Raw genomic sequence first — 16,711 nt, forward strand, 5'->3', positions numbered from 1 at the left:
CCCATGTAGTACAATGGCAAAACTGGGGGGAATCAGAATCACTATAGACTTGGCCCGGGCGTCTTGCACACAATATGTACTGTCTATGCTAGTTTCATGAACAAACATATGCACCTAAAAACAGAACAATATGGGGTGAGTGAGTGACTATGATTTTATGACGCTTTTGGCAATATTCCAGCAGTATCACGGCGGGGACAGCAGAAATAGGCTTCACACATTGAACCCATGTGGAGAATCGAACCCGGGTCTTCGGCGGGACGGGCGAACGCTTTAGCCACTAGGCTACCCCACCTCCCGGAACAATATGGGGTGAGGTGGGAGTTTAACCCGTGTTCAACACATGTGTATGGCTACGACCAAGACGCATGCCGCGTCTTCTTACCAGACTAACGCTGATATTATGCGTTGAATATATGCTGGAGACAAACAAATAAAGGAAACACAGGAAATTCAAACGTTCGTTTAATATATTCCAGTTTTCATCACCAGCTATGAACAGCGCTATGGGAGTAAATCTGAGAATAAATAAGGAACTGCCGCTGAAGTGGGTGTTCCCTCATTTGTTTTCTCTCACTATATATATATATTTGATGGACAGAAATATCTCTCTTTAAAACTATAGAAGAGCAGCCTCAATTGAGCTCGGAGAATCAGAAACTGAAACTGAGGAGATCAAGACTGACTTCATCTAGGTCTTTTGTTCTGTAGAAAAGGTTGTGCGGAAGGAAAAGATCATGTGGTTCAGGGACAACAGGATCCCAATCCACAGAACGTTCGTAGCGCTACGACATTCGTTATCCTTTGATAAACTATAGAGTTACGACAGGTCGTAATGTTACGAACGCTTTGTGGATCGGGACACAGTCTTGTCATTTTACGACAAGCATGCGTTGCTGGGGCCCGATCCACAAAGCGTTCGTAACGTTACGACCTGTCGTAACTCTATAGTTTATCATAGGGTTACGAATGTCGTAGAAATACGAACGCTTTGTGGATCGGGACCCAGAAGACCAATTCTTTCAGGGTGTGTACTCGTCTGGATATAACGCGGCACATGTACCAATATAGACATAACACATCTGCACATCTTCTCTTTCGGAAAATTTCAGTTTCTTTTAGAGCTGAGTATATACACTACAAGTAATTAGTGTATTGTCAACAGCTATGTTTCTCTTTACACCAAACGGAATTTGTTTCTGAGGATAGTGAGTGAGTGAGTTTAGTTTTACGCCGCTTTCAGCAGTATTCCAGCAATATCACGGCGGGGACATTAGAAATGGGCTTCAAACATTGTACCCATATGGGGAATCGAACCCGGGTCTTTGGGGCGACGAGTGAACGCTTTAACCAGGCTGCCCAACCGCCCCTTTAAAATCGATGATATTATACAACTGCCTGTGGTTAAGTTGAATGTTGAAAATGACATTCCTTTATCGTAAGTTACTTGACGTTAAAAGTTACGTTGTTGTCGACATTTGTAGTTTTCCTTGTCTGACAACTGACATATTTACCTGTATCGAAATGTTCGAGACTCGTGGCAGTTGGACGCAGAGAGTTTCGTGAACAATAACCGAACGATGTTGATAAAAAATATAAAGTTGATCTGAAAACAATACAACAACGTTAGGAGTTACATCACATGACAAAATAGTTTTCGAACATGTTCATTGACTATTGTCTCTAAAAAGGTCATTCAAAATGTTTAATAAAGTAATTACATTCTGAATACAAAAACGTTTGGGATCATGAGTATATACATGTGTATCAAATAGTATGCTAAGACCTAGCTACAAAAAATATGCCCCGAATTTGATCATGATCCCAAACTTATTGTGTTCAGTATATAAATGGATCTCATTGTTGCCTATTGTTCAAAGGGGATGGGAATTGGATGCAGAAGCTGAAGAACAGTTTAATCTCTGAAATGAACGATTTACATATCAATCAGCGCATTTTACACATTCAGCACTGAGCGTCTTAAGCGAGTGAGTGGTGTTTTACACCGTTCTTAAATATTCCAGCAAAATCACAATACGGGCACAGAAATAAACTTTAGACCAATTTACCCATCAGGGCGCGACGAGCAAACGCTTTAAAGAGCTACCTGTGATTAAAAATATCTGATTCATGTCAAAGGCAAAATGACTTACTACAACCGACACTGCCATTGGACCTTTGATGATCCAGTACAGCTTGGGATGGCCATGGTGTACATTCCAGCACCTGGGAACAGATAAATATATTGGATAGACCGCAGAGATAATCATCATATATATTTTGCTTGATTCAGTTTTGATACATACCCTCTTCCCATTCGCTGAAAGAGCTTCGTTAAGAAGGTGACGTCACTCACTCACAATGAGTGAGTGAGTTTAGTTTTACAGCGCACTCAGCAATATTCCAGCTATATGCCGGCGGTCTGTAAATAATCGAGTCTGGACCAGACAATGCAGTGATCAACAGCATCAGCATCCATCTACGCAACAGGGAAATGATGACATGTGTCAATCAAGTCAGCGAGCCTGACCACCCGATCCCGTTAGTCGCCTCTTACGACAAGCATGGGTTACTGAAGATCAATTCTAACACGGATCTTCACGGGTTCCGACCATCTGATCCCTATAGCAGATGCTACAATCTTCAATCTTTCCCAAATGTTATAAAACACAGCAGCGGTAATTAAAGTTGTATAAAGAAACACGGCGATACGAATAGGTACACTGCAGCATAAAATTATACTTACATCGTATTGTCGAGATATAATCGAACCATCGCCCATGGAATGACGAATAATATCGGCATGCCTGAAATATATCGGAAACATAGCTTATTATTATTATTCCATAACTTTAAGAGTGAGTGAGTATGTTTTTACTTTGAGCAATGTTCCAGCAGTATCACAGCGGGGGACACCGTGTGGATAATCGAACACGGTGTTTCGGCGAAATGAAAAACGCTTTAACCACACGCCTACCCCATCGCCCCTATAAAGTGGCAGGAAAACAAGAAACACGTCACAGTTTAATTCTGGAAACCCTAAAGTCCAGAAACTCTCTGCACTGTGGCCACTTTTCATTTTTCCATCCTTAGTATATATTCATGACAGCTGTCAAACACAGAAAGTTGCAGTGCTGAGAGTTTCTGGACTTTTGGGTTTCCAGAATTAAACTGTGACGTGTTAAGAGGTGTCAGAGGCATACCATTTTGACATAGGTATGGTGCGGACAGTCAAAAACATTATCTGGGACATTTAGTCCTTAAAATACAGTTATCTTATTTAAAAACGCATGTCTACATCCCCCAAAAAACCCAAACAAACAAAAAAACAAAACACCAAACAAAAACCCCACAAACAACAACAAACATACAAACAAAACCAACACCCCTAAAAAACAAAGCAAACAAAACAAAAACACCAAAACAAAAACCCCACAAGCAACAAAACAATAAAAAATAGCACCCCCAAAAAATAAAAAATAAAATTAAAATAAAAAAAAAAAAAATAATAAAAATAATAAAAAATAAAATATAAAATAAAACAAACAAACAAACAAACAAACAAACAAACAAACCACAAATAACCCAGGACAAGTCTTATTTTAGCTTGAGGTATTCCAAAACCATGTCAAATTATTTTGCACTGGAGTTCTCCCTAAAATTATTGTCTTAGGGCCTTGGCAAATCAACGAAGGTGGTTCGTGCGTCAAAGGGACGCAACTCCTGACAGCGAACCGCTTCGCCTGGAGAGAACTGGGCCACCAATGCCCAATTAACTTTATAATGTCCCACTGAAAAACACATACTAACCCCAGCCAAGCAGCACGAACCACCGGAGCTTGGTCTTCTCCGCGAACACGGATATTGAAAGAATCAGCTGGAGATATAGACCTTCGTTGAAAATCCAGAACAGGTTCGTCATGATGGCGTAGTTAAACAGAGTGAAGAACAAGCGGCACTCCCAGTGCTGTAAACACGGAATGACAATGATAAACAACATATCAGTTTAGGCACTGAATATAACAACCATTTTGTTTTATAGGAACCAAGACGTCATGGCCACCAGTTCATATGTTCGACCCCGGTTAAGGATGATTTTTTAAGTTTTCGCATCTTGAAGCGACTCTAAAAGGCATGATATATTTTTCGTTCTTTTTTATCCAAACATTTGTATCACATGACGAGCTAGATCTTTAACGACAAGGCTGCCGTCAATTACCTAACAGAGAACTTGTATAGCGAGCACGAGAAAATATACTGGCGTATGATTAATATAGTCCATGGTAATAGGTGATGTAACAAAAGAGTAAATGACATCGTTATATTGAGTGATTGATTTAGAGAGATTGAGTGAATTGGGTTTAACGCCCAACGCAAATCATGGAGTCTAGACCAGTCAATCTAGTGATCAACAGCATGAGCATCGATCTACGCAGTTGGGATACGATGACATATGTCAACCAAGTCAGCGAGCCTGACCTCCCGATCCCGTTAGTCGCCTCTTACAACATGGGTTACTGAAGATCAGTTCTAACCCAGGTCTTCACGTGTTATTAGTTGAAGCCATAACAAACTCAGTCACCCTCTTCCACGTCAACCAACCGCCATACAGCTGGAAAACTGCTGAGTTCGGTGTTCAACAACCAACCAGTCCACAACCAGCACATCATTGACACTTCGTTAGCCGTTTTGTGTCATATTGTTTAAATAAATCCTATTACGTCATTCTCTAAAAGTCCAAAAACAACAATGGACACACATTTCAGATTTCAATTAACTTTTCTTTTTTTTAAAGGCACTACATAGTATTTGCCATGAATTGCTCCTGAAGGAGTGAGTGAGTTGAGTTTTACGCCGCTTTTAACAATATTCCAGCAATATCACGGCGGGGGAAACCATAAATTGGCTTCACACATAGTACCCATGTGGGGAATCGAACCCGTGTCTTCTGCGGGATGAGTGAACGCTTTAACTACCGACCCCAATCCTGAAGGAATGCACTACTGAAACCCCTACCGGTCCATCCAGGAAGATGATTTGTCCAGACGGCATGACGGCGACGTCGCCGGGGAAACCGACGTCATTCACAAGCAGCACGCTTCTCATGAGAGAAATACCAGCTCGCACCAGTACGGCCAGAAATAAGTTGAGATGGATCATGTTCCTCGGGCAATGAAGACGTCTGAAAAAACAGTTCAGTAAGAAGACCCATCGACTAAACTCTGATCAGGAAACGTAATCTACTCTTTCTACAATAGCCATTCCTGCTGACGCCGCCTACACAAATCCTTGCTGGATATAACATGCCTGTGGCGGGGTTGTAAATAGAAAATGTACTGTCAGAATCGTCTTCCATTCATGAAGATGCCCTGCCAAACCAGAGATGCTGGCACCAAAACGTTATACATAGTGAAAGGCCACGTTTTTTTTATGTTAGGCTTTAATAATAATTTGGTCTCGATTTTGCATCTTTGTCGAGAAAAATATATATAAACCAGATCACCATTTTCAAAATTAAACACGATGGCAACAGGAAGTGATGTTTACATGCCATGGGAATTGTGGGTATCATTTTTTATTTTTATAAGTTACATTACTTTCAAAACGACCAGTTACTTTTACTTATTTCATAACCTTGCCTTTTAATACATTTAATTTATTACCCACGAGGTCAACGTATGGGTACTTGCATACTAATCTCGTACGTCACACGAGTGTTGTATCGCGTTGACCTGTGTCGTAACGACATGACCTGAGATTCTAACGATTTGATTGGATAACCGATGACCTCTCAATTAGGTCACATTCTGACGTAACTATTTTTTCATTTATGACAGACAGGTGAATTCATTCATTCTACAACTTAAATGCATTTTGGGAATGTAAACATTGCGAACGTTGCTGTGTGCTGTTTAATTGTGAGTCGAACTGAGACATTATATCCGTCGAAAAACATAAACGCAATGTTTCCACCAGTGATGTTAGCCGAGTGAAGCAACTGAAAACCAAGAAACGAGGTGCTACGGAGTAGTTTACTGTAGGAGGCTGTACGAGGCGATGACAACTGACATGCATCGTGACGTCGGTTACCAAGGCAGTGACGTCATTTCAGTGTGACGTCATGCAAATATTGTACTACAGTACAAAACTCTTCCGCAACCTCTTTATGAAACCGGTTTCGGTTTGAAACCAAAAACATAACAAAAATACGCTATTTTGTCAATTTAATACATGTAAGACGTGGGTAATAAATAAAATACCACACTCGGTCTCTTTACATACGAATTATACGAAACTCGTGACCTTCCTATGATATCTGACCTCGCTTTCGCTCGGTCAGATACCATAGGAAGGACACTCGTTTCGTATAATTCGTATGTAATAAGACCGAGTGTAGTATTCTCTATATACATTGTTGGGAAAATATACGTGTAGTCTCATTCTTTATTGTTTTAATTAAAAAAGCACGGTTGAATTGAACGTACATTACCACGTTTTTTCAATTCAGTACCATTCAACTTTTTCATACTTTAAAATTCTAACATAAAGAACATGATTCTGCAAAGTTTCATTTAATGGACGTTACGAAAATACTTACTTGAAATACACCATAATGGCGACGGCCAGAATCAGGAAGGTCAAGGACACGGAGTAGCCAATCGTGTACATGAGTTTGACGCGCGGCATGTGTTCCTGGAATGGTGAGATACGTCCTGTAATAATGCTGAGCAAATTCTCACAAATTACCATATCGCTCTGGTGGAGATGACTAAATAACACTACCCGAATGATCTCTCTTCCACGTCATATCTCGTTCCACCATTAGCTTCTGCCAAAGGAAATGGTGAAGAAGTTGCTCTAAATTCCTATTTCAGACGTTGCTCAAGAATCAACACTGTCATCGATCCCGTTAGTCGCCCCTGAAGCCGTCAAACAATAATTTTCCCAGCTTCTCCTTCGGTAAAAAAATTAATATTGAGACTGGCATTGACTTTTTACATAAAAATTCAGAGCCAGAAACAGTTTTAAGGACGGGTAATAAAATACTGTAAACATGTTTTATGATATTAAGACAATTTATACAGCGCTGAAGTCCACGCCGCTCGGGCATGCCCTAAGCGCAGACAGCATGGTGGACATTATTACCCCGGATAACCCAAGCTGCCTGTGAGGTGCTAAAAGGTTAATAGTCACATTACTTATCCCACCGGGTACCCATTATTCTGCTGGGTGAACAGAGGCACTTTTTCAACAAACACTAGCCTAGGGCGGGACTGCATGAGTCACGTGTGCTTCGTTGTGGGGCAGGACAGACGTTCCAGAAGGTCTCAGGTATCAAGCTGCCAAACTCGGTCACCCATCCATGGACTCTCCATGACCAACTGATTTGTGACTTGGGTACCGTTTCTCAAAGCTATCGTAGCGCTACGACTGTCGTACCTCCTATACTGTGGGGTAGCCTAATGGTTAAAGCGGTCGCTCATCACGCCAAATGCCCCGGTTCGATTCCCCTTATGGGTACAGTGTGTGAAGCCTGTTTCTGGTGTCAGCCGCCGTCATATGGCTGGGATATTGCTAAAAGCGGCGTAAAACTAAACTCACTCACTCACTCACCCTATACTGTAACATAGACTTACGACAGTCGTAGCGCTACGATAGCTTTGCGAAACAGGCCTCTGGGCTCAGTGCACATGACAACCACCGCCTCAGGAATTACAACTGGAGTTACTGTTGTCGCAACGGATGAACTAATGACGTTATTTAGCTTTAAACAACAAACCCACCGCCTCCGTGGTGTAGTGGTTAGAGCGTCCGCCCGGAGAATGGAAGGTCGCGGGTTCGATCCCCGACCGCGTCATACCAAAATATGGTACTTGTTGGTCCCTGCCTGGCGCTCGGCATTAATGGGTACAACAAGGACTGGTCGGCTCGGAGTCAGTATAATGTGTCTGAGTGGGGTATTCATGCTTCACTGCGGCATGGTATCTCAGTGGGCTAGCACTATAAAACCAGCTTAAGTCTGGGCTAGTACAAGCAGCCGCACATACACATACACACGCATGCACGTCGTCATATGAGCGAAATATTCTCAAGCACGAAGTTAAACCCAATTCCACCACCAGCACCATCAAAACAACAAACCGTAACCTACGTAAGAGTACATACAAGAACAGGAACCCAAGCTGACACAGGGACTGACCGGCTTGATATATGGGGCTGCCACACGTGAACGATGCCTCCAGATATTTAATTCCAATACACGAGCTATCAATAATTAGTATCCGTTTTGTTCTCACATGTACTTTCTGCGGGATCAGTATTTCAGTTTTCGGTGGAGAATTTCTTTTCCAATTTCCATGGTACTTAAATAAGAGACTTAACGGCGAGGACTGCCGCCAGTCTATGAAACTGGCTAATTCGGACTGTCAGTGTATGTGTATGGGCGTTGGCGTTGGCGTTAACGTTGGCATACAAGAGCTTCCATTCTCTGAACGTCAGTTACGTAAAGGTCTGACCATTTACAGGCACAGTTTTGTTCGAAAAAAGTTCATCTCATCTGTATGATTTCATCTATCTTATCCTGAGTTGTTTTATAATACAGTGGGACTGGTCCTATTGTGAGGTCTGCAGTATATTTTAACACAATCTCCAACCCCTCCACCTCCACCTCCTACGTCATATTGTGCCTCCATATAGCTGGAATACTGCTGATAAACCAACCAACCAACTTCATATTGTGTGTAACAATTTGGCTTGCATCTCCACCCACCCCTACAATATATGACCAGTCCCTAAATGATATTCAATTTGATATTAAAAAAAGAAACTCCCCAAAACAAACAACAACAAAAACAATAGAAATGCAACGATTTTTTCATGGGATTAAGGTTCTTGCTCGGCAGAGTTTTGTGATTACAAAGAATACTCATAGTGTTTACTGAAAGTGTTAAAAACGCAAAGGTGACATATGGAACCATGTTGAATACTTGAATTCTAAGGACACCTGCATGTGTTTTTGTATGTCCGGTTAACCTGGTGGGCTAACTCTATTTGCCTGTACTATACCGTGATGAGGTGATGCAGTGGTTGCAGCGTCCCCTTGCTGCAGGTACTGTAGTTCGTCCATGGCCTGCTGCTGCCGTTGAAACCAAACCAAGTTCCGTCAGGGAGACACTCCTTCGTGGCAAACTCTGAAAGCATAAGTAGTTTTAAAACATTAATTTTATAGCATTTTGAACCATGAAATTGTGTTTGTTTGTTTATGTCTGTAAATAATCGAGTCTGGATCAATCAATCCAGTGATCAACAACAGGAGCATCGAGCTACACAACTGGGATACGATGACGTGTGTCAACCAAGTCAGCGAGCCCAACCACCCGATCCCGTTAGTCGCGGCAAGCATGGGTTGCTGAAAACCAATTCTAACCAGAATCTTCACGGGTTACACTCATGTAGTCACACACATCATTAAAGTACAATAATATTGACCATGACTTGAAAATCCAATTTCACCACCTTTCCAAAATTATCTATCTTGATTTGTGTTTGCTGCTAATATATAAATATGCCCTGAATCCATCACGTGTATTCTTTCGTAATAACATAGATTGTCTTTCACTGAATACATGCAGATCCCGGAGTTCTGTAAAACCTTCAGCAGACAAGTTTCTTCTCCGAGAAGTGCTCACCTCGTCCCGGGCTCATCTATCACTGTCACCTTCTAGCCTATTACCAATACATAGCTAAACTGTAGAAGTCTCCAGTGTAATTATCAGACTGTTTATGTGAAAAGAAAGAAATCGCGAGGGAACCCTTCCTACTCCCACTGTTGGTAAGCTCCTTAAGGGTTATGAAAAGCACGGCACCGTTGATGTACTCGGTATGTAAACATGAAGTTCAGTTTAACGTCGTACTCAGCAATATTATAGACAAATGACGGCGTTCTGTAAATAATCGAGTCTGCACAATCCAGTGATCAACAGCACGAGCATCGATCTACGCAATTGGGAACCGATGGCATGTGCCAACCAAGTCAGCGAGCCTGACCTCCCGATAACGTTAGTCGCCTCTTACGACAAGCATGGGTTGCTGAAAACCAGTTCTAACCCGGATCTTCTCGGTAAGGTTATAGTGACCCAGCTAGAATGTAGCTCGTGCTATCAATCACCACTACCCCATGCTTTCCAGTGAGTGAGTTTAGTTTTACGCCGCAATCAGCAATATTCCAGCTATATGGCGGCGGTCTGTAAATAATCGAGTCTGGACCTGACAATCCAGTGATCAACAGCATGAGCATCGATCTGCGCAATTGGGAACCGATGACATGGTTGTCAACAAAGTCAGCGAGCCTGACCACCCGATCCCGTTAGTCGCCTCTTACGACAAGCATGGGTTGCTGAAGATCAATATTCTAAGCTGGACCTACACAGGTAACCGGAATTATAATAAAAATAGTATGTAAACAGTATGAAACATTTTCAACTGTGACAGTTCACTATTGCAAGTGCTCTCAAGATCAGGTTATCTTAAACACTGCATGTACAATGAATCAAACAAAATCAGGCGGGTTTTTGTTCGCCAGTCGCTGTTGGAAGAAATGCACATACCTTATTTTATGTGGATGTGACACATGTGTTTGGGCACAAACAGCCTAGTTACATTTTCATAATGTTTGTGTTTTAGTCAAATCCTGTTTTCAAGTATATACTTATTTAATCCGACTGATGACTGTTTTCCTTTGCTATTATGTTTCACATTGGCAAACTATAAAATGTCTAGATATTACAGTTCTGTTATAAATTCACTATAAGTATCAGCAGATCGTCAGCTTTTTATTTAGTTTCAAAATGCATAAAAGTATGATAATAAACTAATTAGGATTATAAGACCAAATATAAAGACGCACATTGACTAGTATCTACATACTGGTGAGTGGACATGTAGAATGTAGCAAGAAATTTATCGCGCAGTATTGTCACTTCGACCCCCACCTCGCTTCCGTGGAAGAAATCGTTATGTTATAAGTTGTGTCATGCAAAATCCTTTTGGTTATGATTCCAATACATATTTAACTACGAGTAGAAAGTAGTTTTGATTTTCTAACTTGATGAAAACAAACTATAATCTCAATAATTCTAACAGATTTTACGATTTTCAAAAATGGCGGCGCCCTGTCGGGAACATCCACCAGTCTGTGGATAAATGCTATTTAGGTTTGTTTTCACCGAGTTACAAAATCAAAACTACTTTCTACTGGTAGTAAAATATGTATTTTATTGATGGCCAATAGGATTTTGCATGACATAGCGTATAACATAACAATTCTCTCCTGGCAGCGAGGTGGGTGTCAATATAATACTACTTACAATATTATTGTTACTTCGACCACAACCTCACTTCCGAGGAAGAAATCGTTATGTTACAAGTTGTGTTATGGAAAATCTTTATGGTCATCAATCAAATACATATTTTACTATAACTAGTAAGTAGTTTTGATTCTTTAACTTCCGTGAAGCGATCTGAACACAAGTAAGATATCGTTTCAGGCTTCCACAACGCTCGCTTCGCACTCACAAACATAACCCATTTAGCACGAACTGCGGGGTCCTGTGGAAATCTGTGCATGGTGACACCATCACCCGACCCCTAGGAGCAATTGACGACAAAGCAACGATTCGGCATGTCGTCGTTCATGTCGAGAAATCATCAAAATGATGAGCGTGCTACACACTTTCTATACAACTAACTGAAAATCGTTCCTCATATGACGTCACTGCAGTGCTCTGGCGACAGAGTTACGTAACCTGTCTGTGGTTTCGTTGGCGGGCGAGAGGGAAGCAGGCGACTTTTTGGCCACTTTTAATCGCTCGGTATTAATTAACCACAGGTTTTTAAAGAATAAATTTGGTGTTCCGCATAAGACTAACCACAAATCTTTCATATGTAATGGTTAAAAGAGTAACAAAAAACAAAGTTTAGTGGTTCTTTAACAATCTTACCTCCTTGATCGAAGCCGTTGATGTACGCCGGACAGGGTTGTTGAACGATTTCGCCGGCGGGGCTGTCGTCCCAGCATGTTATGTTGTCCCATGTTCTGTTGCAGTAAAGACCTGAATGTAGCAGGAATAATTACCTCATCAGTACAGATTTATAATGGCGGTTTTACGTTGTACGTCATGGTGATTTAGTGAGTGTTGAGTGAGTTGTGTTTTACGCCACTAGCAGCATCAAAACAGCTGCATCAATGTGGGCTGTACACATGACACATACCACCCAGAGAGTGATATAATGAGCAACGCTCCATGTCCTCGTGACATTCTTGTCAATCACACACGCACTCACGCACACACATGTACGCACGTCAAGTAGTAAACTCTAACGTAGGAGACGGATACTCGTCAATCACTCCCACACGCATGCACGCACACTCACAGCGGGGACAGCCGCTCACCGACACGCAAGCACACACACGCACACAAAAATGCAAGTATTTCTTGGTCCCACGGAAAAGTCTTTCTTCGATCTATCCGTCATGCCAACACAACTCGGACTGATCCTCTTTTCAGAGTGTACTGAACGCATTAGAGCAAACTTTTCTAACCCTTGTGACTAGAAGACGACTACTGTGTGTTTTCAGTTTTGCATACACATTTCTACATCCGCTCTTATCTGAAAATTCTCGTTTTGATGTAATGGTCCTCGTGGTTAATTCGAACGGATTCGAGTGTCTGTCCACTCCTGTGTCGTTTCAGTGATCAGCTGTATCTCGAGATCGGTAAACTCGAACATATGCTTTAGAACAAGTAACACACGTGTGTCTCGGCACAATGAACTCTCTGTTTTACTTGAACCATTGTCTTAGAGTTGCATGGTGGATGTCTCCACGTTTTCGAACAGCTGAATTGACGACTTCTACTTCAAAACATGGTTTATGAATCCATCAGACCCAAAAATATTGAGAAGTGAACCCCCCCCAAAAAAAACAACAAAACAAAACAAAACAAAAAAAACAATCTAATTTTATTATTCAGCCGATCAGTATGCGTAAAATGTTCAAAACGCTTCATTTGTTGTCGCTTTTATTCAGCACTAAAATATATTAACTTAAAAAAGTGAATTCCAAAAATTCAAAACTTATGACAAATCACGAGAGAAAATATATACTATTATATTCTAAAATGTATTACAGTTTTTCGACCTCCAGAACATTTAGGTCATACGTCCGTAAACCATAAGAGGATAAGTCTGGCCTGAGTCAGTATTAGAGATTCAAAGAACATAGCTTGGCCAACACCGGAATAAGTTTATGCCAAGAGGGTAATCGATAGAGACGCCGAGTCGGGTTCCGCTCCGTTACATGAATTCGTATGACTCTCGTGGTCTATTGAAGACAGGAAACCCATTTATCTTAATAAATTGTGACGGGAAGACATAACTAACTACTCCTTGCATGTGACACTGGTGTCTAACCCATTGACGGTAACTCGTGCCGATTGGAAACGTCTGAAATACCACCACAGTAAGGGTTCTGGTTACTGACACCAAGCGATCCTCTGTAACTCACACCTGAAGCTTGTTTACAACGATATTTATGCAAGAAGCTGGGATAATAACATCACGGTAATTTTATACATAAAGACCTGCGTGAACCGGTTATATCCGTTGCTAAATTAGCAATTTGTTCTTCATCATTATGACGACGATAGGCAATTTTAATTATCCTTTCGTGTTCTTAGAAGAATCCTAAAGCCATTAACTGTTAAGTGCGTGAGTGAGTTTAGTTTTACGCTGCACTCAGCAATGTTCCATGGCCAGCCATATGGCGTCGGTCTGTAAATAATCGAGTCTGGACCAGACAATTCAGTGATCAACAGCATATATGCAATTGGAATACGATGACATGACTGTGTCAACCAAATCAGCGAGCCTGACCACCAGATCCCGTTAGTCGCCTCTTACGACACGCATGGAACTGAAGATCAATTCTAACCCGGATCTTCACGGGTTTAACTGTTAAGACTTCGCCAAACTTCAAGATGAAATGTTGATGAATAGTTCATCTACATACATATGATCTCTCTATGTTTTCTAATGAAATCGGGGCGGTAGCCCAGTGGTTGAATTATCCCTTCGTCACTACGAAGGCCCGGGTTCGATTCTTCGGATGGGTACAATGTATCAAGCCTATTTCAGGCATCCCAGATCGTGTTATTGCTGGAATATTGCTAAAAGCAGCATTAAACCATACTCCCTCATTCACGTCAAATAAAATATAATTAATTAGATCTGTTATAAGGGACATTTTGTCTTCATGTTGGGAACGATTAGGTGCCTGACTCTGTGTGTGGGTTCGAATCTCGGATGGAACTCCATCCAACAAGAGTGCTAGAATCTGCTCTTTACTGAGAAAGTGTAATCCCAAATGTAACACGTATTACAACCAATCGGTTAGTGAGTTACTGACTTTAGTTGTTATTGCATAAAACGTTCGCTAGTAACGCCGAAGACCGGGTTCGATTCCCCACAAAGGTACAATGTGTGAAGTCCGTGTCCCCGCCGTGATATTGCTGGAATATTACTAATTGCTGCGTAAAACAATATTCACTCAATCACTCATCCACGAGGTTAGATTAGGTAACAGGCCCGTCCTGCCTGCCCTTAAGCAACAACCAACAGTGCGTGATCCAGTCTGTTAATCTTGATTCATTAGGGATAAAGTGCACCTCCTTTAATCTTCAGTCGACTCAAGTACAATAAATATAAGCACGTTATATCTAAACCCTAAGTAACAGACGGGCGAGATCCGCTTCAATTCCTACATCTGGACATGCAATCTTCAAGCTCATGTTTGAGGTTTTACGCATACTTGAAACGAAATCAACCGCACAGAGAAGTATGCACACACTTTGATCTGACATCCTTTTAAACTCTAACTTCTGAACCGACAAAGACAAATATCAATATTTCATGACTTACGTGGGGATCTCTTTTAATCCACCCCATACCAGTGAAGGTAACATATTTTTGGATGACAACTTCATTCTTCTATTCACTGTCACATACCAACTTCTAAGGGCAAAATGACAAATATCAATCTTTCACGACTTACTTTGTATGGATCTATTCTAATCCATCCGATACCACGAAGTTAAGGTTTTTTGGATGACAACTTTTTTGTTCTTGGATCTGCCGTCACATACCAACTTCTACAAAATGCCAATTAAACAGTTCATCCGATTACACCCCCATCCCTCTGATGCAGAGCCTTTTCATGATATAGTCCGTTTGGCTCAAAATTGGACCGATGAATTGCAGTCTAACTCGAAAACTACTAAACATATAGCACTGTTCCTCCCTTGAACCGCCGTGATGTTGCTGGAATATTGCTAAAAGCGGCGTAAAACCAAACTCAGTCAGTCAGTCCTCCCTTGAATCATTTACCTGTGCTGTCTCCATCCTTTCTCGCACACCTGGCTGTTCCTCCCTTTGCACCCCTCCCCCGTAACACATAGTGAACTGTGTCAAAATTTTAATGATAGTTTGTTAAACAACTTTTTTTATTATTAGGACATAAATTCTGCAAAAAAAATCACAGAGTTGGTCTGATGTTATGATTATGATTAGTGTTTCATTGAGTATTCTATGTTTAGTTGTTCTTTTAGAGTTAGATTGTAATTCATCGGTCCCATTTTGAGCCAAACGGACTATAATGTACTAGTATCATGTTATACAGAACAGGATAGGATATGTGACTGACAGTCGCTACAGCCCTTAGATCATGATGTACATTGGTTACACATGCTTTTGTGGTAGTATATGTAGAGTGGGGTGAATAGGGGTTTAACGTCGTACTTAAGAATATTTCGCTCATATATGCGTGTGTATGTGTAGCTGCTTGTACTAGCACAGACTGAAGCTGGTTTTATAGTGCTAGCCCACTGAGATACCATGCCGCAGTTAAGCATGAATACCCTACTCAAACACATTATACTGACTCCAAGCCGACCAGTCGTTGTTGTACCCATTTTTGCCAGGGCCAGGCAGGGACCAACAAGTACCGTATTTTAACGTCTTTTGGTATGAGATCGAACCAGCGACCTTCCTCTCTCCGGGCGGACGCTCTAACCACTACGACCATTTCTGGTGTCCCCCGTCGTGATATTGCTGGAATGTTGCTAACAGCGGCGTAAAACTAAATTCACTCACTCAATACTCGTTAAAAATTGCTACCGTGATATCCCATCATTCAGGAAAAGATACATGTCTCCAAACCGAGGAGAAATTTACGATTTGTTGATAAAACTGTGACATATGTTCATAACAGATTTAACTTCACTAAACACTTCAGCAGGTTCGTAGTTAATCACCAGAGTTGTGTTATAAGAGGTGCCACTGAAGTTGATGAAGGACGGGGCACGATGAAGTGTCAGGGTGACCTCTTGGTACTACAACATAACAAGGGTCCAAGGACGGACGTACTACATCACACAGCTGCCAGTTCATTACCAGCTGTTCGCAGCCCCAAGTGACTTATAAATCATGTTTTTTTTCATCAGAAAACGCTGGCTTGTTCATTACTTGACCCCATTGGTCATCTCCATGACCAGATGGCCTCCTAACCTGATCACCTGGCATATTTCTAGAACACCTTTGTGGTCATCAGTTTTACGTATTTCCGTAGAACTTTGGACTTTATGATTAATGGGAGTTT

The 16,711-nt window shown here is 41.4% G+C and overlaps 1 protein-coding gene across 1 annotated transcript in view; it reads right to left on the minus strand.

The window, feature by feature from the left end:
* Positions 1 to 16,711, minus strand: part of LOC124263005 (parathyroid hormone/parathyroid hormone-related peptide receptor-like) — a 196,355-nt gene that overhangs the window by 22,280 nt on the left and 157,364 nt on the right. Inside the window, exons 4-12 of the mRNA XM_046697620.1 lie at positions 12,000 to 12,110; positions 9,067 to 9,191; positions 6,599 to 6,693; positions 5,017 to 5,182; positions 3,811 to 3,967; positions 2,747 to 2,807; positions 2,154 to 2,226; positions 1,515 to 1,606; positions 107 to 114 (exon numbers count right to left, since the gene is read on the minus strand). Coding sequence (XP_046553576.1) covers positions 107 to 114; positions 1,515 to 1,606; positions 2,154 to 2,226; positions 2,747 to 2,807; positions 3,811 to 3,967; positions 5,017 to 5,182; positions 6,599 to 6,693; positions 9,067 to 9,191; positions 12,000 to 12,110 — 888 coding nt within the window. The remainder of the gene's footprint in view (positions 1 to 106; positions 115 to 1,514; positions 1,607 to 2,153; positions 2,227 to 2,746; positions 2,808 to 3,810; positions 3,968 to 5,016; positions 5,183 to 6,598; positions 6,694 to 9,066; positions 9,192 to 11,999; positions 12,111 to 16,711) is intronic.

This window comes from Haliotis rubra, unplaced genomic scaffold (genome assembly GCF_003918875.1).
Source record: "Haliotis rubra isolate DU_JTF1 unplaced genomic scaffold, ASM391887v1 Scf864, whole genome shotgun sequence".
In the NCBI taxonomy this organism is placed as follows: domain Eukaryota; kingdom Metazoa; phylum Mollusca; class Gastropoda; order Lepetellida; family Haliotidae; genus Haliotis; species Haliotis rubra.